This window comes from Nyctereutes procyonoides, unplaced genomic scaffold (genome assembly GCF_905146905.1).
Source record: "Nyctereutes procyonoides isolate TBG_1078 unplaced genomic scaffold, NYPRO_anot_genome, whole genome shotgun sequence".
Lineage (NCBI taxonomy): Eukaryota > Metazoa > Chordata > Mammalia > Carnivora > Canidae > Nyctereutes > Nyctereutes procyonoides.
Window position 1 is genome coordinate 25,077,744 of NW_026575042.1, and position 25,969 is coordinate 25,103,712.

The following is a 25,969-nucleotide window of genomic DNA, read 5'->3' on the forward strand; positions in this document are numbered from 1 at the left end:
TTAAGATGCATCATGATAAGAAATTTACTTCATAACATTGCCATATAAGAGTACTTATTTGGATTGAGGGGTTTGGGAAAAATGAAGTTTCTCATTCAGCTTCTTTAAACAATCAGATGTATTTGCTTTTGACAGAAGCCTTTAACAGTGCTTCCCTGCCTCCTTAAACCTAGTAAGCTGAGCTCAGTTTGAATCTTGTTTTTTTGAAATGCAACATCATTATGAATGCAAGTTGTTGGACTTTGCTACAATACAGGATATCTTCAGGAATAACAGAGATGTATACAGTTTCTTGCCACTAACTAAATGGTCCAGATTGTGTAGTTTTTATACCTTTCTCATTCTCCAAACTTAGTGCCACTTCAGTGTTACAGAGAATTCTTTGCTGCATTTTTACACTTACTCATTGAAGCGTGAGCCTCAGGGCATGTCTAGGCCCCTTGGGTGAAAGAAAGTGAAGAGTATGCCATTCAAAGGGCCATTTGTGTGGACATTTGTTTATGATAAATGTAATTCAGCTGAGTTGGCAGTGGCCTGGATTAAAGAAACCCATCAGCGTTAGTTCATGGAAGAAATACTGAGGGCCTGAACCAGAGCAATAGGAATGGAAAATAAGGAACCAATTCAAGAAACGTTCTGAAGGAGTAGAATTGGCAGGAATTCATGATTGTTCTCTTATAAAGTAAACAGACAAGAAAAATCAGATTTTTAATCTGAAGCTCTTTGCTATTTTTTTATTAAAAACATACAGCTGCATTTATTTATGTATTTATTTAGAAAAATAAAAAAATGCAAGCATAAGGAAGAACATAAGAAATATGTATAATCTCAATTAACTAAAGATAGGCTGATTTATGTTCTTTGTATACATACACATGTATGTGTATACATACACATATACGTGTACACACTTGTATGTGTGTTCTTTATACATGCCTGTATGTAGACACACATGCATACATGTGTGTACACATATATATGTGCATGAATATGTCTTACATTTATTCATATGCTATACATACCTTTTAATTCCCTACTGAGATATATTTAAGTTATATTCTACTTTTGCTATCACAAATAATGCTAACATGAACATTATTACAGTTAAATATTTGTATACATCTTTAATTATCATTTATTTTGGATCAGTTCTCAAAAGTAGAATTACTGGATCAAAAGAGGCTTTTGTGTTTTAAAGGTGATTACTAGACATTTCTACATTCAACATTTCCACATTGCCTTTCAGTAAGATTATACCAATTTATACTTTAAATAACAGCCTTTCAGCCCAGGTGACTGGGTGGGTGGTGATGCTATTAATTGAGTTAAACTACATCAGAGGAGAACCTAGTCTGTAGGAGGGAGATACTGGGTTCAGGTTGGGACGTGATAACTGAATTATTTTCATTAACTCCCTAGATAGTCACATTCCTTTGGATTATCTGTGTGATGATAACAACAGTAAAAATAGTAATGACATTCATCATACCGTTATTGTGTGCCCATCTCCTTGCATGAGTTGTCTCATTTAATTCTCGCAACCCTATGAATAGTGGGAAAATTACCCCCATTTTATAGAGGAGAAAATTGAGGTCTAAAGAATTTGAATAACTTGACCAAAGGTACAGAGCTAGTACATAATAGAATAGGAATTCAAGTTAAAACCCAGGCTTTCTTAACAAGTGGATCTTATAAATACAGTATGTAGAGGAGTTAAGGTCACAGTAATTAAGTATTCTCAAAGTCCAGTATGGTAAAGAGCTCTAGCAAAAGAATGGTGGGCACAGTCAGTTCAAAAGCAACTGGTCTACTATTTTTTCCTGGTACATTGCTAATTCATCTCCTTTTTTTCATTATCCACCTCATTTTAAACATTGCCCATTCTTCAAGGCCAAGCCAATATCACTTTTCATCAGTAAAGACTTCCTTGACTATTCAAACTATCTCTTGTTCACTACCACCTGGATCCCACTTGGTGTCTGTCCATCATTGACCTTTATCATGCACTGCCTTGCCCTGGTGGTTATTTTTGAATGCTTCCCAAATATACAGAGAGCCATTTCAAGGCAAGTGCTTTCAGTTAAGTTCATCAGACCTTTTTGTAATTATCATGGACCAGGCACAGAGTTGAATGTGTTCTATTTCATTTGTACCAGCCACAATCCTGCAAAATTAATACTGTTATTGCCTGCACTTTGTAGAGGAGGATCTGAGGTTCAAAAAGGTAATTTGCTTAAGTTCACATGCATAAACGCTCTATTGATATACTGAGGTGCCTGATGATGACTTGAAGGTGAGTTAGTATTTGCATGGGCAAGAAAAAGGAGAAAGAGCTCTCCTGTTAGTGTGAAGAACAGAGAATAGAATGTGGGGAAATGTTGGGCAACAGCTAATAAATAGTCCCGTGAATTAGGATATGAATGCAATTGGGAGCAGCCTTCAGGGCAGCTATAGAGAGTGTGAGCATTTTCTCTACAATAGGAAGCCTTTGAAGGTCATTTTCAGCAGATAAGATAACTTTGGGCAGTTTGAAAGCAGAAGACTAGAGCAATGATTTTCGTCCCACCATCTCTTTTCCAAGAATGTCTCAAAGATCACTAGGAGTATTCAAGAAAGCTTAGTTAAACGTGTAACTTACCTGTCAGGAAGTTCCATAGGCTAAATTAGACATCATATTTATCTGCTTCCTGTAGGCATCACAACTCTATATGATAGCATTTGTTCTCTCATTCTTCATCAAAGCTCTAGTCATCATTGGGTTACTTTTTCCCCTGAGTTAAGAAAAGGAATGATTACTTAAAAGCTTTTTTGTACAGAAATTGAAATAATTGTCCCTCAGAAGTAATTAAAAAGAATGTTTGGTGCCTTAGAGCGTAATTTAAGAAGAAAGGGTCCCAGACTGACAAGTCATTGCTGGACAAGGGGAAAAGAGTAGATGATTCTTTATGATAGAAACAAGGATAAAATTGATGAACCTTGGGAGTGCTAAGTTTTCTGTTTTTTATTGACAGTAACTATGGAGAATGAGGAGAGAATAAATACTTAACAAAGGTATTGGGGCACCTGGATGGCTCTGTCGGTTGAGCATCCAACTTACTCTTGGTTTCAGTTTAAGTCATCATCTCAGGATCTTGGAATTAAGCCCTGCCTCTGGTTCCATACTTAGTGGGTAGTCTGCTTGAGATCCTTTCTCTCCCTCTCCCTCTGCCCCCTCTCTCTCCATGTTTCTCTCTCTCTAAAATAAATGGATATATATTAAAAAAAATATTAAAACTTAAGATATTAAGGTACAGGGTGTATAAATCTTAAACAGGAGCCAAATCATATTACTGAAACTTATATAATGTCAAAAATACATCTTAGGTTGAGGGGAAAAAACAAAAAATTCTTTTTCCAAGTCCATATACAAGCATCAGACATGTAAGCCAGATTTTTGTTTCACTTAAGCTTTGAAGAATCTTGAAAGCAGGTTAGTTTATAAAGTATAAGAAAAATTAAACATTTAAGTTAGATATCTTCCAAATCTAATGTTTTTAAAGGAAAATTCAACCTTTCTGTGGAATTCTGTTTCATACAAATTACAAGATTGTTTTCTTAATGTTATCTACAGTTGCATGCTTTTTTCTTCATTCCTCCTTTTTCCCTATTCAGATTCTACCTCCTGAAAATATTCTTACTGTAAGATCTCCTTGCCCGACCACCTTTTTAAATAAGAACCATTTTTATCTACTCTGGCCAGATTGTCATCTGATAATCTTATTATGGATCAAACAATCTGTAGCAAAAGAAAACACTATATTTATATGTGCCATAAAGTCAGTGGCTTTGAGAAGGTAGAAAAGAGGGGAACATAAAAACAATTTAATGGTGGGGACCTCTCATTATGTTATAGAATAATCTGCTTTGGCAGAGGTTTTTCTTCTGAAGAACTTCATTTTTTTTACTTGCTCAAAATTTAAGCAAAATTGCATAATAAAAATTATTTACCAATGATTCTGATTATTTAAAATTCACTAAATTTTAATGGGAGCTTTTCCTTAAATTGTATGAATATTTCTTTTTGCTAATAAGAAACCTCCAGGAAATAAAAAAGATAGAAAAACCAACCAGACTCCAGAAACTGCTTAAGTGTTTAACCTCTTAAAGACAAAGTAGCAAAAATGAACGCATGAAAAATTTACGAGTAGCCATTGTATGCCCTATTGCCATAATATGGAAACCCACAGATTTTTGGCTAAGATACTAAGTACCTTGTATAACCTGGAGAGAGTTTAAAACAGTACCAGTTTAGAAGTTTAAACATTGTAATAATTTTTAAATATCATGATTGGGGTCTTTTTATCTTTTCAGCAAATGCAAATATTAGAAACCATACCTTGAAAATAAATATATTTGAGGGATACACACACACATACACAAATATCCCATTTAAATATGTTTCTTTTTAAGTAGGCTCCATACCCAACATGGGGCTTAAACTCAACCCTAAATATGTTTCTTTTTAAAACCCATCTTTAAATAAAGTGGATGTGATGTGCTACTTTTAGCATGAAAATTTATTGGTACGTCTCTGTTCAAACTTCCCATGTTTTCTTTAGTAAGACCAATGTTAGCAGGAAAAGTTACCGCGCCTGCCGAGATTCTCTTCACTGTACACAAAGTAGATGTTATTAAACTGGGGAGAAAGATTAATGTATTTCCTCCTAATTCCATAGAGGAGAACATGTATCTTTATTAATGTTAATGGTGGGGACCTCTCATTATGCTATAGAATAATCTGCTTTAGCAAAGGTTTTTCTTCTGAAGAACTTCATAACATTTAAAGGTTAATATGTTAGGTAAAGAACAGTATCTTAAGATAAGCGTTTTTATTACAGGACATGATGGGATGGTTTTTATTAAATTATATGATGATTTGAATGGGGAAGAAGAAAAAGTGCATCACTTCTTGCCCTCAACTTTAATGCGTTTAATCAAATAATGACCTTCTGGAAAATAGTTAATTTTAAGCATTTGGAAAGATCAATACCACTTTGCCACCAAAAAATGGCCTAGACGATGAAATTTGATGTGTTTAAAGTATCCTTTCACCCTCTTAACTGAGTAAATAATTTAAAATGCTTTCAATATTGCTTTGCCACTGTTCTGTTTCTCACTGTTTGAAATGTGATGATTGTTCTTGAAAAAGAGGATTGAAGTTGGTACGGGAAGCATCCGAGCCTCAAACCTGGAAGCGGAGTTGTACCTGCACAAGGCCCTGTGTGTGTGTGTGTCTCTGCATTAGGGCCCCCAAAGAAGTGCTGTGTGTTAAGACTGTATTTGAGGCAGAGTGTGTTAAAAACATAAAAAGTGTGAAACTAGAATGCTTCTGGAATGTTAAAGGGATAGCTTAAAACACTGCTAGTCACCGTGCATCTTTGTGATATCTTTAAACCTTCATGCTAAAGGTGAAAGATTCCGCAACTCTGACAATTAGAACCCATTTTCCCCCCAGCTTATAGAACATTGATATGAAATTACCCTTGAGTGCCGACAGCTTTGTAAATAAAAAAAAATTGCCCTCTATTAGCATGTTTGTGGGCAGATTAAAAACTGTCTTCATTAGCATAAGTAACACTTACGGATTCTTTTAAAAGTAGAAAATTATTTGCTGAATGATAAATTGCTAGCTTTATAGTTAGTTGTTGAAAATGTACTCATTCAAAATGCCTGGTGTAGTTTAGTCTACAATACTGAATTTTTGTTGGAAGTACTATTTAATGGATTATGTACTTAATCCTTGTTCCTACTACTTGCTCAAATGTAATTCATGCTTTCCACTAAAATGTTTGTATCAAATACGTCCCTATTTAGATTGATTTCTTTTAATATCATATATTATTATACTATATGCCCCAGAGATTGGAACAAAATACTCCTGCAAATAACACATAAAAGATGAGGGTGAGGGGGAATAAATACAGACTATAAAATGTTTTGCTTTTTAGAACTCAAATTATCCTTCCGTTTCTTAAAATGCATTTTTCCTTCTTCGTTGCAGCAAGAATTGTCATTTTCTTTCTCTTTTTTTTATAGCTCTTGGGTTTAAAATGTATATGTAACAATAATATATACGTATCTGTGTATTGTGTGAAAGGACTTTTTTTTCTTAGAGAATGCTGAAACCTCTTTTCCCCTGGAAAACTAGTTGTGCTCTGTGCTCCCAGCTCTGTCACAGAACAGACCCTGGAAGGGTTCTCTTTTTATGTGCGTGAGACTGTAGAGGTACAATAAATTCCATTCAGGAAAGGAGGTTACTTCTCTGACTCAATTAGAATCATTGCGCACCCCTTCTCCGTTAAAATGTTCGAAGTGAATTGACTTGAATTAATTGTTCTAAAAGGAGTGGAGTGGAAATCAGGGATTGAGTTTGGTTGGAAATTAGCAGCTGAGAGATGAAGGTGCCAGGATTTTTATTTAAATGTGGTACAACAAGATTCTGTCAGTAAAGCACATCATTAGAATATTGAGTTTAGAACTGCTAATTTTTCCTTTAAAATGAGCATACAGTCATGTGTTTCATGGACCATAATAAATTGCCATTGTGTTGTCATTGAGTTTGTTTTGCTTTTTTTCAGTACTGGTTTGGCAGTCATTCTGCATTTTCTCTCTTTCCTTTTTTCCCCCCCGATCTTACTTTTTTTTTTTTTTTTTAATAGATCCCTCACCAAAACCAGTCAAACGAATGTTATTTATTTTATGCAGTCTTAGGTTTAGCATCTTCTGCACCATTTTCTTGCTTACGGTAGCAAGACATTTGCAGATGGTTCTTGGTTACTATAAAGTACATAACAGTATTTCCTTTGTGGCAGATGGATTTAAGACTTTTAGTTCTCAATAAATGTAGGTTTACAATACATAACTTTACAGGATTTGTGTTGTATATAACAGGTTTGAACATATTATCTCAGAATTCATCTGCATGGCATTTTCAGCTTATTCAGGGTTCATGCCAGTTTTTTTAAGTAATAGGGGAGCGCTGTGATTGATAGCAACAGCTCAAGGCGTGATTTTGAATAGAAACAAAGGGTTTAGAACAGAAGGTGTCAAATTAAACTTCGTCAGTTTGAAAAGTAGTAACATCCTGAAAGTTTTACTAATTTATTTACATGTGGCTACTGTTTATATTTTGCCCTTTTTATATGCAGTGTAATGTTGCTTGGCAAATTTACTACATTTAAACTTTAGGTTGTTCCTTGTACCATTTTAGTTTTCTGAGAATGGATCGGTCTCATTATTTTAAGGCTGCTACTCTCCTGTCTTTTCTACTGTACAGAACAGTCGTGATCTAATTTAATTTGGGGGGTAGCTCACTACTCCTACCTATGGTCTTATAATATTTCAAGTCCCAGAGACCACTCTTAAAAATGTAATTATATTTACATTTTGCAACAAAGTACTGCATTTCATTCCTTGTCTCTCTTCTACCAAGTGAATCTATACATTTATCATTTAAAAACCAATATAGTACTTAGGAGAATCATCATTATTTGTCAGGTATTACAATATTCTGACATGTTCATTGTCTTACCAAGTTTGTTTGCTCTAACAATATCACTTAGGAAAAAATGACCTAGAAAAAGGTATTGGGGAGTTAGAAAGCATTTGGCTTTTTTAGTCACTTTGTGCAAGACATAGATCAGATTACTGTCATCATTAATAGAGTCTCAATTGATAGGATTTGAGGTAGTCAGAATATTCCAAAGTATTTAAATAGTATTAGAATGAATTAATCTTATCTTTGCCAACATAAATTGGGAATGTGCCAGTGTCTCTGATGACAAAGAACTTGTGTGTCAAAATGTCTGTTTTCCATTATTTTTTAAGAGATATGCACATCAAGAAAAGCACTACCCCCCTTTTAGTTCTTTTTTTTTTTTTTTTCTTTTTGGAATACCCTTGTAGAGCTAACAGTTCCCAGCTGCACCGTTAAATATTTTTCTAAGAAGCATCTGATTTCAGTCTCTTAAAATCATCATGTCTCTTGAAAGGCTAGCAGAGACATGCTTCAAACTTATAATTCATCAAATTATTTTTAGATAAGGAATTAGAAGTATTATTTAAGGGCAGAGGTTAATAGCAAACTACTGGAAATGTTATGTTAGTCACGGGCAATTAATAAAAATAAGGATCCATCTCATAAGTATAGAGACACAGAAGTGACAATATGAGCAAAATATTTGTTGAATGAGTCAGGGCTCTTTTTCTGAAATATTTGTTAAACCAGCATGAGTGTGATTGTTTAGGAATTAGCTATCATTATTAGCCATTTTAAAAGAACTAATGATTTTCTTTTCCAAAGAACATCTGTGATCCACATGTTTTTTCACATATATCCAAGTGCTAACTGATCTGTTACTTTAAAAAGTTTCTAAAGGATTGGAAAAATTATTGGAGTTTTTCAGCTCTCTCCAAGAAGCTTTTCTTATGTGAATTGTTCTTAATTTAACTTTAAGCAAATTTTAGTTACAAGTGTTTTTATTTCTTTCAAAAAAAAAATTCTTAGATACTCAATGTTTGGCACTTACTGCAATAGTATACAATACTAGCTAAGTACAACCCCCCCCCCCCAACAACTTTTCTGTTCTGTTTTTTATGAACCTTCTGACATTTTAAAAGGTAAATAGAATTGTAGCAGTTTTGCTCTATTTAGGCATGGGAGCTTGTCAATTGCTATAACTGAAGAATGGAGAGAAAGGGGAGGAGGAGTCATCTCAACCATAGCTAATAGTCAAGCCTACAGGAAGACAGATATCTAAAATCTGCACAGCATCCAAACTTAGAGGTAAAGTGTAAAGAAATAGCTGAGATTTGGAAAGTATAAAACGTTTTCATGGCTCAATCCAGATAGCAAATATTTGCCAATAAGAGCTAAATAAACAACATCTCCAGGGCACTGTATGCAAGTGGGTCTCAAATACTTCAAATACTCAAATGCAGTTTGAGAGTTAATATTAGACTCCTATAAATAGAGCTAAAATATGACACATCATCATATTTTTCTGGAAATAAACATAGAATTGCCATGGTTAGAAAAGAAGCATATTCAGTGACATGCTAATCACAATTATTTTTTTTAACTATTATTCTCTCAGGTAAATGTTCAGTTTACTGCCTGCGCTCATAGCCTTGAATTGCACATTCAGTGGCGTTGAATGAGTGCATGATTGCATGACTATCCCCTTGTACATATTTGTTTAATTATAGGACCTGTTGAGTAGAGAAACAAATATCTCAGAAAAATTAGTAGATCTCATGAGGTTTAGCAACAGTCATTCACCCTTGGCTGGTCAGTAGTGGGCTTTGGGAAACTGATGTTATCAGCTTTCCAGCTTTCCTTTTAAATTCTCTCAAATGAGCCATTTGGGGGAAAGTGGGCCTTATTTCTTTTCACTGTATATTGCAATTAGAAGGGGAAGGAGCATTTTCTCCAGTGGTTCAGTTTCAGATAAAGGGAAGAAAAGCCATATCATTCTCTGGTCTCACCCCAAACAACAATTGCACAACACACACAAACTCTCCTTGGCTAGTTCTAAAAATCAGATAATAAAGAAACTGCTCGTTCCACTCCTGTCCAACTCATTTACTTGGAATTTCCAAGAAATTCCTTTATCTTTGGTCAAGCCACTAAAGTAGAGCCTAAGAGGGAATCAGGTATGTATGACTTTATGAAGGACTTGGAAGGAGTGAGGAAGGGAGAAAAGGAAGGGGCCCAGTAAAAATATGGTCTCAGGTAGTCTGTATTGATGAAGGAAGGCAGGGCAGAGGGGCATCTCCAAAGAGTAGATTGAAGGGTTGAATGAGTTGTCACTTTGGAGGAAGAGGGCAGGGACATTGTACCACTGGTAAGCCAGTCATTCACCACCCCAGCATGAGGGGGTCAAGCGAGGATGTGGAGTAACTGTCCACTCATCTTCAGGTAGAGATGACTCCAGATATTGCTCCAAAGAAGTGTAGCTGTTAGCAGGCAGCATGGCAGCAGGAGGTAGTTGCCTTGCCAGTGAGGGGATCTGGGTTGGGACTGTCTCCCTCTTACTCTCCACCCCAGTGGCGAGTGTTCATTGTGGCAGGCGAGATGAAGGATGTTTGAGATGAGGATTCAAAAATGTTAGACAATGTACTCTGTTAGACCAGTCATTTCTTGATACTCTGAGGATCAAAAATGGGGCCTTAGGGGAGTCATCAGAGAGGTTCAGGTTTTGGTATTCACTGGACATTTCCTTCTCTCTTAACTCAGGAAATCTATTAAAATTCTTGTCTGGTGAATCATATGTTGCGCACTGCAGTGGGCAGGAAAAAACAGGCTCTGAGATGTCTTTCTGGAAAGTTTTTGGAGAAGTCTTCTAATGCCCATTCTGATCATTATGCTTTAGACTGGACAACATTCTTGCTCACACTACTGCCTGTGTCCTTTCTCTCTCGGTCACACACACACACACACACACACACATTTACACATAGTTTCCTTCCTGATACAAAAAATCATAAACTTAGGGAATCCTTTCAGAAAACAAATTATTTTAAAAATCTGTCCTATCTCTTCTTAAATACCTTCAGGCTCTCAGATGGCTGCTCATCAGACAAGAACGTTGGGCAAGACAAGAAGCACATTCAGCTTTGCCTTTCTCCTATTTCACATATTGCAAAGTCCGTGGTAAATGTGTCTTGCCCTTGGAATCTTAAAAAACATGACCCTCCTTTAAGATGCAAATCTGAACATTTATTAGAAACAGAGCCTGCCTTCTTGACAGCCACAGCTATTCTCCCTTAACAGGTTAAAAAACGTTTTTTGAGATTGGAGTGTTTGGAACTTATGAAGAAAGTTAACTTTACAAGGTCTTTTCTTTTTAGCTCGTAATGGAAAATATCAGCCCCCCCCCCCACAGGCATGAACTGACCTATTATGCCCTTGTCTCTAAGGGGTGGTTGTGTGAGCTGTTACGCTGGAAAGAAGATCCTTCTCCAGAAAACAGGACTCTGTGGGAGAACCTCTCCATGATCCGAAGGTTCCTCAGTCTTCCTCAGCCAGAACGTGATGCCATTTATGAACAGGAGAGCAACGCGGTGCATCACCATGGCGACAGGCCGCCCCACATTATCCATGTTCCAGCAGAGCAGATTCAGGTTCGTTTACCTTGGCCAATTCAATATAGCACTAAGTAAATAGAGCTTTAAACTTAGCAGGGAAATTAGCGTTTCTCTTCTTCCCGCCAGTCTAAACATAGGCTTTAGCAAGAGATAACGATACACTGCCATCTTGCTCAGGGGAATAAAAGGAAAATTAGCACACTTTTTCCAACATGTGTATTGTGCTCCTCTTCCTTCATTTCCCCACCCACAATGTGGCAGGAACCCCCTTTTTTACACTTCTTGTTTGACAAGTGTCTTTGTTAGAATTGGGTTGTTTCTTGTGTGAGAGCTCAAATTTTGTTTTTGTTTTTTAAAAATCCATTTAAGAAATACCACCGATTCCTTAATGACTACTAATACTGCCCTTTAGGACAGGAATTACTGCTGTTTCCGTAGAGGTGATTTGTACAGTCGCAACTCTATATAACCTTGGATACTGTCCAAAAAGAGGAGGGGAGGGAAACCTAATTGGAATCTTGTTTCTGACTCCTTGGCCCTTCCTTCACCTTGCAGTTGTCTCCTGACACCCTCACAGAACACAGGTTAGGGGTGAGTCATGTCTGTTTGTCTTTCCTTTAGAGCCCCTCTCCCACCACCCTTGGGACAGGAGATTCTAGAGGCGTTTTCTTACCAGGCCTGCTGACCCCTGCACCGTGGCTCGGTGCTGCTCCTCAGGTGAGCGGGCACAAGTTACAAGTTACCTATACCAGCAAGAGAGGGGGTGGCATAAAGACCTGCTCCCTTGGTCAGAATTTTCAGACTTGCAAAGGACATACTATAACCGTGGTGGTGGCCAGAGACCACTGTGCCAGCGGATTCAGCCTTGTGCTTCTTAGCCGGTCATGTCATGGAACTTGTCTCCATTCATCCACTGAGGGAACTCCCCTATGAATCTAGATTGGAAAGTTCTGGCATCAGATAGTTTGTTGGTGCTCTATGGCCTTGATTTCAAAGGAAGCATATTGAATGAACTGGAGCTGTAGAATGTATTTCTGTGAAATCCAAGGGGATGTTTTTAGCTTTTCCCGTTAAGAGAAAATGCCACTGCCTTCCAGGGTCCTAAAATTCTGTCTTTGTTGAATCACCTGCATTATTTCTTGGTATTGCTGTGGGGGCGGGTGGAGACTATATATGTACACACACATATATATGGGGAGCTAAAACCAACAATAATAGGGTTATCCACCCACTAGGAAAAAAAAAAATCCTTGAGTATGTATTAAAGATAAATTGGAAAAGAGAATCCCTTAGGATATCAAGCACTGAAATCATCAGGAAAGCCTAAAAAACTTACTGCTTGGCAAAAACAAAGAGAAAGGTATATATATGTTAAGTAATAAAAAATAGTACTTGTTTGAAAAGGTAAATTGTTTTTAATAAAACTGTTTCTTAGGGGGATAAAAGGAAATGGTTAGGCACAGTCTAAAGGCTCTAATATTTTGCCGCTCACTCAGGTTGATTTGCTTTGATGATAAGAATTATGGATATAGAGTATACAGTATGTGCATGTGTCACACATTTGTTATGTATAATTGTGTATGGAAATTACCGCACGTGTACAGACACTAATTACGAAAAAGTGTCTGTATACACTAAATTTAAATCCTAATCACATCTGAGTTTACTATAGACAAAACAATTTACTAGCCGTTATACGGTGCATCAAACTTTTATTTTCCGGTAAGAAGAAAAAAAAAAAAAACTTGCAGTGTCAGCCTAGTGCAATTTGATAAGAAATTGTATGTGTATTAAATCGGAACTGACTGGTAGGAAATTCACAAACGTGAGAATCTCAGAAATCCTTCGGAGCCTTAAGGGATAATGCTGAAGAACAGGCATTTATCCATTTTATTTGGAATTTAAATAAACTTTATCTTCTTGCTCCTTGCTTTAGCCATGGATGAAATGGGGTCAAAACACAGGTTTCTTTACACACACACACCCCCCCCCGCGGGTCTGTAGCACTCCTTTCTAAAACGTCTTTGAAATCCTTACTCCTCAATCTTCATTTAATTTTTAAAAATATGTACTTATTCATGAGAGACCCAGAGGAGAGAGAGGCGGAGACACAGGCCGAGGGAGAAGCAGGCTCCCTGCTTGGGGAGCCCGATGCAGGGCTCCATCCCGGGACCCGGGGTCACGCCCTGAGCTCAAGGAGGTAGATGCTCAACCACTGGGCCGCCCAGGTGCCCTTTCAATCTTCATTTTAAATCTCTGTTAATTATTTCCATCATCGTTTGCTCTGCTGTCTTGGCCTTCGGATCCGTATCCTGGTGAAGGTTGTGGCTCACATTTTCGGTGCGCTGAGTTTTCATTCCGTGAGCCAGACTGAAAATGAAGGGTGGGGAGGCTCCCCTGACCTCCGATGAGGAAACAAGCCCCCCCTCCCCATCAGCCACCCCTCCCCCATCAGTCACCCCCTCCCCCATCAGTCACCCTCTCTCCCATCAGTCACCCCCTCCCCATCAGTCACCCCCCTCCCCCATCAGTCACCCCCTCCCCCATCAGTCACCCCCTCTCCCATCAGTCACCCCCTCCCCATCAGTCACCCCCCTCCCCCATCAGTCAGCCTCCTCCCCCATCAGTCAGCCTCCTCCCATCAGTCACCCCCTCTCCCATCAGTCACCCCCTCTCCCATCAGTCACCTCCTCCCCCATCAGTCAGCCTCCTCCCATCAGTCACCCCCTCTCCCATCAGTCACCCCCCATCAGCCACCCCCTCCTCCCATCAGTCAACCCCTCCCCCATCAGCCACCCCCTCTCCCATCAGCCACCCCCTCCCCCACCAGTCACCCCCTCCCCTATCAGTCACCCCCCATCAGCCACCCCCTCCCCCATCAGCCACCCCCTCTCCCATCAGTCACCCCCTCCCCCATCAGTCAGCCTCCTCCCATCAGTCACCCCCTCTCCCATCAGTCACCCCCTCTCCCATCAGTCACCCCCTCCCCCATCAGTCAGCCTCCTCCCATCAGTCACCCCCTCCCCCATCAGTCACCCCCTCTCCCATCAGTCACCCCCTCTCCCATCAGTCACCCTCTCCCCCATCAGCCACCCCCTCCCCCATCAGACACCTCCCTCCCTGCCTCTTATCTACTTGACTTCCTTCCCCGCTGCCGTGGGCCATCTGACGGGCCTCCCTTTTGGTCGCGATTGTTTGCCCGCCCCTCCCGCCTCCGTCGGAGAAGCTACAGGTAGACCCCCGTGCCCCCCCCTTCCCTCCTTCGAGGTGGTTTCGCCCGCCGCCGCCGCCGCCGCCGCCGCCGCAGGCAGCGCTCTGACTGTCCGCTTGTCTCTTTGCAGCAGCAGCCGCAGGCGCAGGCGCAGCAGCAGCCGGCGCCGCCGCCCCCGCAGGCGCAGGCGCAGCAGCCCAGCGGGCCCCGGCTCCCCCCGCGGCAGCCCACGGTGGCCTCGCCCGCCGAGGCCGAGGACGACAACCGGCAGAAGGCCCGGCCGCGGACCAAGATTTCCGTGGAAGCCCTGGGCATCCTGCAGAGTTTCATCCAAGACGTCGGCCTGTACCCGGACGAGGAGGCCATCCAGACTCTGTCGGCGCAGCTCGACCTCCCCAAGTACACCATCATCAAGTTCTTTCAGAACCAGCGGTATTATCTCAAGCACCACGGCAAACTGAAGGACAACTCGGGCCTGGAGGTGGACGTGGCCGAGTACAAGGAGGAGGAGTTGCTTAAGGATTTGGAGGAGAGCGTCCAAGACAAAAATGCTAACACCCTTTTCTCGGTGAAGCTGGAAGAGGAGCTGTCGGCGGAAGGGAACACAGACATTAACGCCGACCTGAAAGACTGAGCTCGGAGTATCACTTCCACTCAGCAGTGCCACTGGGATTGACTACCGGAAGGGGAGGTCCACCTTGTATTCCCGGAAAAACCTTCCTTGTCCACGGTTTGGCCAATGAAGCTTCAGAAACTTGCACAAACAGGAGAGTTGAGGAAGGATGATACGGACTGCACTAAATGTTTTACTCTGTTTTACAAACTGCTTGGCAGCCCCAGGTGAAGCATCGAGGATTGTTTGGTATTAAAAGTTAGAATTTCTGTTCACGGGACACATCGAGGTGTGTACCCCGTAGGCATGATAACCAGTGATTTTTTTTTTTTAATTTAAAAAAAGAATTTTTTTTTTTTTTATTATTCTGGAGCCTCAAACAAGCATTATAACTTTCTGTGATTATGATTTCCTTCCTTTAATTATTTCTGTAACACTCCACACTGATCTTTGGAAACTCGCCCCTTATTTTAAAAAAAGAAGAAGAAGAAAAAAAAAAAGAGTTTGTTACTCTATTGTATGTTACAAAAGAACTATAGACTGTGGAATGCAGTTTAAAGATGACATATGCCAACAAATGCCTTGTATTATATGGCACTGCCGTAATTCAAATTTGTTTTTATTTTGGAAATAAAAGTTCACTGTAATTTTTTTCATTCTCATTGTTACATGATTTTTTAAAAAAAAAAATGAAAAGAAAATGTGAAACACAATTTAGTCCTCATTATTTATTTGTAGATCCTGCAGCATCATGTTGTAATTAATTTTTTGGAAGTTTCCGTTAAATGTAATATTGCTTCTCTTGTTACCATACTGATTCTTTTCTATTTATAAATGTATTTTGATGGGCAGTAAAACAAAGTGTCTTAAAAGTTTTAAATAGAGAAAAATGTGCTTTACACAGTTGCCTATAAAAAGTGCTCTATGTTATCCAAGCAATTCATACTATAAGCTTCACTCTTATTGTTGTATGCAATTTTTACTATCATGCAAATAAGCTTAGGTAAATAAAACTAATAGATCACCTTAGAAAATTATGCAATTAATGTGAAAATAATTGATGTTTGCAATGTGTCTTCCTTTGGTTTACAATCAATTTTAAAGCTACATCTGTATAAAATTTCTGTATAAAGGTGTATTTCTTTTTTATGAGTTTATGGCTATGAAAACACCAGCTATTTTGTTACAGCTGGCTGTTTTTATAAGTGTATCACAATTTTCTTTATGCAGAAATGTTCTGATTAGGAGTGGTTATTGACTGTAACTACACAATTAAAATTGTTTGTATGGTATGACATGGTAGGGTTTGTCTGCTTATGTGAAGTAACTTGAAAGAGTCAAAGATGGCCCTCTCAGTTAGGTGCATGTTACTATTTCCTTGATGATATTTTACTGATTTTAAAAAAGAGCGATTGAAAAGTCACTTGAAACACTGTAAATTTAAATCACAAACACGTGCTCATTTTTTAAGTTTAAAAGTGAAGACCATAACCTGTTTGGGGTTAACATTTTGCCTAATAAACAAGAGATAGCAGGATGGTCGAAACACCCACCAACAAAAACATAAATCTAGTCTCTAGGAGTTACGTACTTAGAATGAATTCATCTGCATTTTATTTCACAATATTTAATTATGGCAACACTTTTTTTGAAGCTAATGTATAAATATTTTAAAGGCCTTTACCAGTAACATAAAGTAAGTAGGGGAAAAATGGACCTTCTGTATAAAAACCTCTTAGCAATGTATTTTTTTAAGTTATGAATGGAATATAGGTTAATAACTCTGAGCTCATTTGGTTGTGTATGTCATAACTATAAGAACTAAATGAAGAAAACAACACACCTGGAATTTAAACACAGTCTTCAGAATTCTTGCAACATAAAACTCCATACACTCCGAGATACAAAAATGAGGTGTGCTAATGGTCATGGAATGGATTGAGGCCAGTGTTGCAGTTTTTGATTATTATTTCTTTGTAGTCACTTTATCTCTTGCTGCTTCTTTTTAAGATTTCCTAGATGTTAATAGGGGTATCTGGGTTCCTTGATAGTTGGTTCTGAAATTGTCCAATCTCTTCATGCCTATCATCTTTCCAGGCACTGATGAGCTCATTGGTAGGCAACTGGGCTGCTTTAATGTTGAACTTTTACTTAAGAAACTAAAATGGCATCATTGAAGACTCCCAATTCAGCCGTAAAAGTACTATTTACTTTTGAAGCACAGCTGAACTACTTTGAAGGCAGCTGGTTTGCTGTAACAAAATTGTATCGAAAAAAAGTTTTCAATTCTTTTTATTAAATGAGAAGACAACTTTTAAACATTCTTGCTCACTTCGAGTTTGGAAAACCATTTGAGGAAAAGAAATTTAATATAATAGAAACTAGATTTCATGTATTTTAAAAAAATGAGTAGAGACTAGTGTGCCATGAAGTTTTTTTTACCAAATCCTTTCTTCCTCTTTTTTCCCTCCCCTCTGGGTTTAGAGGGAAAAGCTAAAGCAAGGAGTAGTCTTTTTATTATTTTAACCAGCCCCAACAGAATATAAGGTGCCAGAAATTTAATTTTTTAGAAGGAAAATTGGATTGCCAATACGATTTTGCCATTCCCAATAACCTAATTTCTTTTGAAGTAACATTTTGAATGCATTTGATGAGCATGTGTAAGAAATCAATACAATACTAATAATACTCTCACTTGGACCCTGTAACTTAAACAGCATCATCTTCCTAGATATGATATTTTAAGCCAAAAACAAATAAAAGCACAGATCAAAAACCAGTGATGGTCATGATGGAGTGAGCAAAATTGTTTTCAGAGAAGATGGCACAATTTGGAGATGATTTGTTTGGGTCATCTTCCACATTGCTCCCCCAATGTCATTTAATGTTCATGCCAGTCCTCTTACTACCAGTGGCTATGGTAAAACTCCTTGAACAAGCTTCATTGTGTCCGCGTATTTCAGAAACTATTAGAAGCTGGGCATGACATAGCGCTTTGTGCTGTTAAGACCTTAGCAGAGTCAGGTAGTTTACGGGTAATATTCAACCTTGTGCATCTGAATCTGTCATAGATTCCTTCCCTCAGCACTTTGCCACTAATTTGTATTACACTCTGTGGCCATATAATACTTGCACATTATGCAAAAAATAATGTTGACAGTATCTCCTTGGCACGTAATATGCAGAGTTGACACATAACCTTTGAAAACCAAGGTAACTAATATGTGTGCCCTCGTTGTATGGCACTTGGTTAAAAAATCTGTACATATTATGTATAAAATGTGTATTGATTAACATTTAGTACTAAGGAATTCTGAGCTTAAAAGAAGTGGTTTTTTTTTTCCAAGTAGTGATATCTATATCTAACTGTGCTTATCTAAAATATATAGCTTGAGTAGAAGGCATTTTCAAATGGTTCAGCATTGAGTAAAAATGACAATCCCATACATTTCATTATTAAATTCTGCCCTATTCCCTATTGTTATCATCAGCTAATATTAAGGTCCTTGATTGTCACAATATTATCAATAAATGAGGTATTCTGAACTGCCTGGTGATATTTTCAAAAAGAGCAATTAAAATGTGTATACCCTATTTCTATAGCCAATAAAAAAATAGAACTACCTTGCTGATGCAAGCCAAAAATTTGCATGATAGTGTGGAAACCAATGAAGGTCCAAAAATATTAATCACATTTAAAAAATATCAAAAGATACTGGTACTATAGTTTATCTTACAAATGAGTATTTTTGACTTTTAAAGGGGGCATATTCATATTATGAATTCAGTGTTTCTTCGGAAGCAATCCTTTTAATGTAAATACTAAATACTTGCATGTCTTTTGACAAAGGTTAAATTACAATCTATTAACATGCACATTTTTTATAAAATATAAAGTACCCTTATTTAAAAAAAAATGTGGTGAAAGGTGTATGTCCAGAATACTATTACCTGTTAAACAATACCAAATGTTAAATAAAAATAGTTTGGATTTAATGTTTAAAAGATGAGCAACATTTTTAAGCCTTTCTTACATTACCCTACTTATATGAATCATGTATTCCCAAATTTGATTTTACCAAATAACTCCACTAAAATTCCATCACGGCTTCTTGCCTTATACCAGGGTTGTGTACGAAGTCCCGTTCTGTCAGCTATTTTCACCTGCAAATATCCCTATTGTGATAAAAAAAAAAAAAGTGGGAGACGTGGGCCCCCCCCTTCTCTACGATAATGTTTGATGAGAAGATGCAGTAAAACAGTATCTTATACTTGTTGCCTTGCCAAGTAAACAAACTCTAAAGTGACCTATTTTGCACTAAATTAAACATCGAACACTATTTCTGTGCTATTAGTTGATTTTTTTACTGCTATTGATTATGTGCTTTATGTGCTATTTAAATACATTTTCATTACAGTGACAGAGTCAAATTCATGTCTTTACACCCCTATAAAGAAATGTTGCCCCATGTGCTGCTCCGATATTCCACTCACAAAAGAAGAGACTGTACCTGTCAAACGAGGATGTTGAGAACTTTCAAATATGTAATGTCTGTTAATTCATCAAGTCTGTGGCAGAGCGATGCAAAATGAGCATTTAGTTCAGAGCATGAACCTGTTCGATAGCATCTTAATGTTTCCCGTTCTAATTTCCAGATTTTCCCATATCTCTTTCAAAGGCTTCTTCCCTTCTGAGGCCCCCTTACTAGCAGCACACTCAGATATGCTGAAAATGAGAACAGCAACAACATTTGTAGAATGCTTCGTTATATAAGGTAGTGCTGCAAACGTGTCTCCATTCCACTCCGAGGCTCTGACAGCAGGCTCTGAAACTCCCTCTTCAAACACCCAGGAGGGGAAACTCAAAAAGGGTAACTGATCTGTGCAGCACTTAAGTGGCCTCATGCATTTCAAACCCAAGCCTTCTACCTATGCATTCCTATTGCTACTTCTCCTTAATAAAAGCTTTTTCAAATGCAGAAAATGTAGAAACGTTCATTGCAATTCAAAATTTTCAGAAATCTAATGTACCGGGTATTTTACTAATATGAAAAATTCTGTCACTAATTGAAATCAAGTGTATGAAATATTAACCCCCAAAGTTTGCCTTCCAGGTATAAGAGCCATATAACCAAAATATTTTTTTCTAAAAAAAAAGATACACTTTATTTTTTTTTTTTAAGATTTTATTTATTTATTCATGAGATACACAGAGAGAGAGGCAGAGACACAGGCGGAGGGAGAAACAGGCTCCATGCAGGGAGCCCGATGCGGGGCTCCGTCCTGGGACTCCGTGATCACACCCTGAGCCAAAGGCAGACGCTCAACTGTTGGGCCACTCCCAGGCGTCCCAAAACATACACTTTATCATAGGAATGTTCAACTATACAAAAAAAAAGAATAATGTAACGAACCCCTGACGTTTCCTCCCCAGTTCAACCATTGTAACATTTTCCCATTAGTAAGTACTTTGCGAAACTCATTAAGATGAAATTTTTATGAAAATATTCAAACTGTTCAGTGGTTTTTGCCCATAATCATATTCTAACATTATCTTACTTTTTGCAAAGTAATGAATTTTCTGATTTCTGGAGAAAATATTGAAAAGAAATTTTTCTCAGAACTCTCTGAGAATTTTCAAGAAGCCAATTTTAGACGGAGAACCTGTGAGAATTCCACAAATATTTGTAACATAAAGAAAAGAGACAAACCAGCCTCTCTTTATTTATAAACAATACGTGCTTTCATATCATTGTTGAAACTAAAGTACATAATTTTCAGTTATGCATAATAAAATATGTAATTAAGCAACATTCCATAGTGGATTAAAGAATTAAAAGCTTCAGGTGCAGAAAAGAATTTGTTGGCATTTTCTTTTTCAAGGTGGTATTTTGAGGTGTTACTTTTCATTTTCCTTTGACATCTTATACACAAATAAATAGACAGAAACAGGTGAGAAGCAGAGAAGTGAAGAATTGGCTCTACTACAATAGACCTGAAAAATAGGTAGCATATTTGCAACGTGCCCATAAAGACTAAACTAAAAAGGACAGAAATCTTAGCTTGGGGAGAAAAAGAAAATCTCTAAACAAGGGTGTGCATTTCAAGAAATAGAAATAGCATAATAAAAAGTTAACTGCACTCGATCACTCCTATACTTGAAACTATATTAAATTAATTCACACACCAATTGGTAGGGTCCAGTACACTTATTTTTCAAGTGAAGAACTACATTTAATTAATAATCCTGTGCTATGTTCACTGAAGTTCATAGAGGCATTTGGCACTTATCCCATTTTTGAAAAAGAGTAATACATCAAACAAAATCAAACCACTCAAATGTCAGAATGTGTCACAATGAATCTGAAAATAAATTATTCTATGAGACATTTAAGAAAAAATAATAATATAGAGATGAGATGCCACATCTAACATCAAGAGAACTTTCTATCTAGTATCTACTGTTTCATATAATGCTTAAACTACAGTTATAATCAACTGTTTGAGAACAAGTAAATTCAGTATCGTGTACTTCTATTCCTCAAATCCTGGCACAGAAATGCATGTTTGGCTAGTAAATGAATGAGATCAGACAATCTAGGAGAAATATGGAACAAGACCCATATCCCATGGACAATCCTTTTAGTGGGGCTTTTTAAACTGACACGTGTAAAGAGCCTCTTGTTAGCCTTTAGTATCTCACAGTCCTGTTGAAATATGACATTTTTGTATTTGTGTGTGTTTTTATAGCACATCTTATTACAAAAAGAATTAGCTAAGACTTCCATAAGTACTGCAATAATATAGGGCAAAAAAGAAAAACTACAACAAAATTAATCCAAAATTTGGATAGAAAAATAACACAAATTGAAAGGTATGTTTGACAGAGAAATGCATATCATGAGATCCTACACAATTTATTAGAGCAGGCTACCAACATTTTTAACAGCTTTATTAAGTACAATTGACATTCAATAAAACTGCACATGTTTAAAAGTATACAATTTGATAAGTTTTCACACACACACATCTAGATAGGTGTGTGTGTGTGTGTGTGTGTGTGTGTGTGTACACCCACACAATTGGGAGCACAATGAACATATCCATTATCCCAGTAGTTTCCTTGTGCCCTGTTGTAATAATCCTTTCCTCCCACCTTCCCATCCTCATTAATCACCATCCCCATGACACCACTGATCTGCTTTCTGTCACTAACTTAGTTCGTATATACTAGAATTTTAAATGATAGAAGAATTCAGAATGCGCTCACTGTTGTCTGCCTTCTTTCACTAAGCATAATTATTTGAAGATTCATCCATGTTCAGTTGGTTTATTATGAGAAATACTACCTTTTGTGGATATAGAGGAATTTGTTTTGTCGATTAAGCGATTCATGGATTTTGGGTTTTTTTTTCCAGCTTGGAGCTGTTACAAAGATGCCATGAGCATTTCTCTGTATGCTTTTCTATGGACATATGCTTGCATTTCTCTTGCATAAATTCCTAGAAGTAACTTCTCATACCGTAGGTATTTAAGTTTTTGAGAAACTAACTGTTTTCCAAAGTGGTTGTACTGTTTGTTTTACAGTCCTACCAGCAGTATATGGGAGTTCCCATGGTTTCACATTTTCACCAACACTTGATAAGGTCAGACTTTTTAATTGTAAACATTCTAATAGGTGTGTAGTGATACAATTTTAATTTGCATTTCTGTAATAAATTGCATTTCCCTACTTAATATCTTTTCATATGATTTGTTACCCATATTTCTTCTTTTATGGAGTGTTTGTTCTTTTACTCATCTTTTTAATTGGTTGTTTTCTTATTGAGTTTTGAAAGTCCTATACATAGTTTGGTTATAAGTCCTTTGTCAGATATGTGATTTGCAAGTATTTCAGTCTATGGCTTATGTTTTCATTCGTTTAACAGTGTTCTCTGAAGAACAGAAAAGTTTTTTGGTGAAGTTGAATTTAACAATTCTGGTTTTGTCTTTAAAATTCTTGCTTTTGTGTAATATGTAAGTAATATTTGCCTAATCTAAAGTCACATAAATTTTCTCCTCTCTTTTATTTTAGAAGATTTATAGTTTTAGGGTTTATATTTAAATCCATGATCTATTTTGAATTAATTTTTACATATCATCTAGGTATCAAAGTATGGGTCAAAAAATTTTTCTTTTCTTTTTTAATTATTTTGCATATACATTTCTAATTGTTCCAGTACCATTTCTTTAAAAAGTTATTATTTCTCCACTTAATTGCATTTGTACTTTTTTCAAAAATCAATTGACCATATGTGTGTGTGTGTTACTTCTGGAATTTCTATTTTATTTATTTATTTTTTTGCTCTTGATTAAACTTTCCACTGAGACCATGCTGTCTTGATTGCTAGCTCTAGATGTCCTAAAAATCAAGTAATCTAAGTAATCTAAGGACTTCAAACTTTATTATCCTTAAAAGTTGTTTTGGTGATTCTGGATCTTTTCATCTCCCTGTGAATTCTAGGTTCAGCTTGTCACTTTCCACAAAAGAAATATCTACTCAATTTTGATTGAGATTCCTTCAATTCCAAAGATCATTTTGGGGGAGAATTGGCCTTTTAACAATATTGAATCTTCAGATCCATGAACATGATATTTCTCTTCATTTATTTAAGTCTTCTTTCATTTGTCTAAGCAATGTTTTATGGTTTTCAGTGTATGGTTCTAGCATATCTTTATAAGATTTATCACTAAATTATCTCATATTTTTTACTCCACGCATATATTTTTAGAATTTTTTATTTCCAATTGTTTGTTCCTAGAATATAAAACAGAATTGATTTTTTTTGTATATTGATCTTTTATTCTGTAACCTAGCCTATTCTCACTTAATAGTTCTAGTAGCTTTTTTGTAATCCCATCATATTTTCTACACAGATAATCATGTCACATAAAAATAGTTTTATATCTTCTTTGTAGTCTAAATATCTTTTTTCTTTTCTAGAACACCCAGTACAATGTTGAATAATAATGGAGAGAGAATATATCTTTGCCTTGTTCTTGAACTCAAATACTAACACTATTCTAAGCCACTTACAAAACAATTCACTTAATCTGCATATCAGCCATATAAGGTAGATTCAGTACTATCATTATATTATTGATATTAAACTGAATCACAGAGAATTTATGTCACTGGTCCTAGTGAATATATCTCTCAATAAACTCTTTCATCTCTCAAAATGTAGCTATAGTTTTTGCCTTGGCACTCACCGCTTTATCCTTACTAAAGATTCATACCCTTAACATTCAATTCTTGATTAGGTTGATAGGCTATGCTACAAGATCCTACTTGATGAAAATTAAGTTAAATATGGAAAGGGAGTAGGGGGACAATTGTGCAAAAACATAAAACTAAAGGAAAAAGAGAAGAGAGCTAGAAGAAGGAAGGACTCAGGAAGAGAAGGACGAAGATATTGAGGAAGATATAGGAAGACTTTGGTTGGCAAGTGAGATTACTCAAAGGGTAAGCATACCTCCTGCACATTTCCTTTTTTTTTAAGATTTTACTTATTTATTAATGACAGACACAGAGAAAGAGAGGCAGAGACATAGGCAGGCCTAGGAGGGAGAAGCAGGCTCCATGCAAGGTGCCTGATGTGGGACTTGATCCCGGGACTCTAGGATCACGACCTGAGCCAAAGGCAGACACTTAACTGCTGCACCACCCAGGCATCCCCTCCTGCACATTTCCACATTATGAGCAAAAAAGAAATTCTGGAAACCACATGTGAACTGACTTTTTAAAAAGAGTTTATTTATTTGAGAGACAGACTGAGAGAACAAGTGGGGGAAGAGGCAGAGGAAGACAGAGATAGAGAAGCAGATTCCCCCACTGAGTAGGGAGCCCGATGTGGAGCTCCATCCCAGGACCCTGGGATCATGACCCAAGCCAAAGGCAGATGCTTAACTGACTGAGCCACCCAGGTGCCCCAAGAACTGACTTCTTTTTTTTTTTAATTTTTAATTTTATTAATTTATTCATGAGAGAGGCAGAGACACAGGCAGAGAGAGAAGCAGGCTCCATGCAGGGAGCCAATGTGGAACTCAATCCTGGAACTCCAGGATCACACCCTGAGCCGAAGGCAGACGCTCAACCGCTGAGCAACCCAGGTGTCCCGTGACTTCTTTCAATCATTCTAGAAACACTGCCTTTTTTAAGTTCGGTGCTTCTAATAAGTGCCCTAATTTTGGAAAGGAAAAATATTCTATAATATTAGAGGGGATCTAATGGCCATACCAAAGCCCTAGATCAGACTTCTGCAATCTATGGCCCATCGCCCAAATTTGTCTTGCCACTTGTTTTATAAATAAAGTTTTATTGGACCACAGCCATGTCCATTTATTTATATTCTCTGTGGCTGCTTTTATGCTACAACAGTAGAATTAGAGTGACTGTGAAAAAGACCATATGGCCCCTTGTAGAAAATGTTTGTCAACCTCTGTTGTAGATCACTAAACTGTACCAAAGTTTGCAAAGGTAAAGAATTAAAGCAATTTTCTGAATAACTTGTGTCAAAACAAAATAATCATTTCAGTATTTTTTAGAAGAGTTAGAGCATATATTAAGAAACTCATTTGTTCTCAACTCCAGGATCTTTCTTGATGTGTACAAAGAACCTAGTTATTTTGTTTCTACTAGTTACCTCATTGGCCTACACAAGAGCACAAGACTAGACATCCCACACCCTGTTGCTCACCAGTAACTCTTTTATAAATTTAGAAAATTATTGACTAGAAACTTCACCCTTTTTTGATAAACTCAAGAAGTGTTAATATTCTTGGCAAAATTGTTTTTGCACTAATTGCCACATCCATCTGCTCTGTGAGATTGATTAGACTGTGAGAGCATTTGCTCTCTCCTGCAATCAATGCTTTCCTGCCCCAACAGAAAGCTAGATCTGTCTTATTTCCATCTAGAGAAGGACACACCACTGACAACTGTAAGCTTTTCCTTTGAGGATTTGAGATTAAATTGG

At 37.3% G+C, this 25,969-nt stretch overlaps 1 protein-coding gene across 3 annotated transcripts in view; it reads left to right on the forward strand.

Annotated features, from left to right (window-relative positions):
• Positions 1 to 16,246, forward strand: part of SATB1 (SATB homeobox 1) — a 78,490-nt gene extending 62,244 nt beyond the window's left edge. Inside the window, exons 11-13 of one of the 3 annotated variants that reach the window (XM_055321492.1) lie at positions 10,960 to 11,163; positions 11,749 to 11,844; positions 14,469 to 16,246. In XM_055321492.1, coding sequence (XP_055177467.1) covers positions 10,960 to 11,163; positions 11,749 to 11,844; positions 14,469 to 14,972 — 804 coding nt within the window. In that variant the 3' untranslated portion in view covers positions 14,973 to 16,246. The remainder of the gene's footprint in view (positions 1 to 10,959; positions 11,164 to 11,748; positions 11,845 to 14,468) is intronic. The other 2 variants (XM_055321493.1, XM_055321494.1) reach the window with 2 other exon arrangements.
• The last annotated feature ends 9,723 nt before the right edge of the window (positions 16,247 to 25,969 follow it).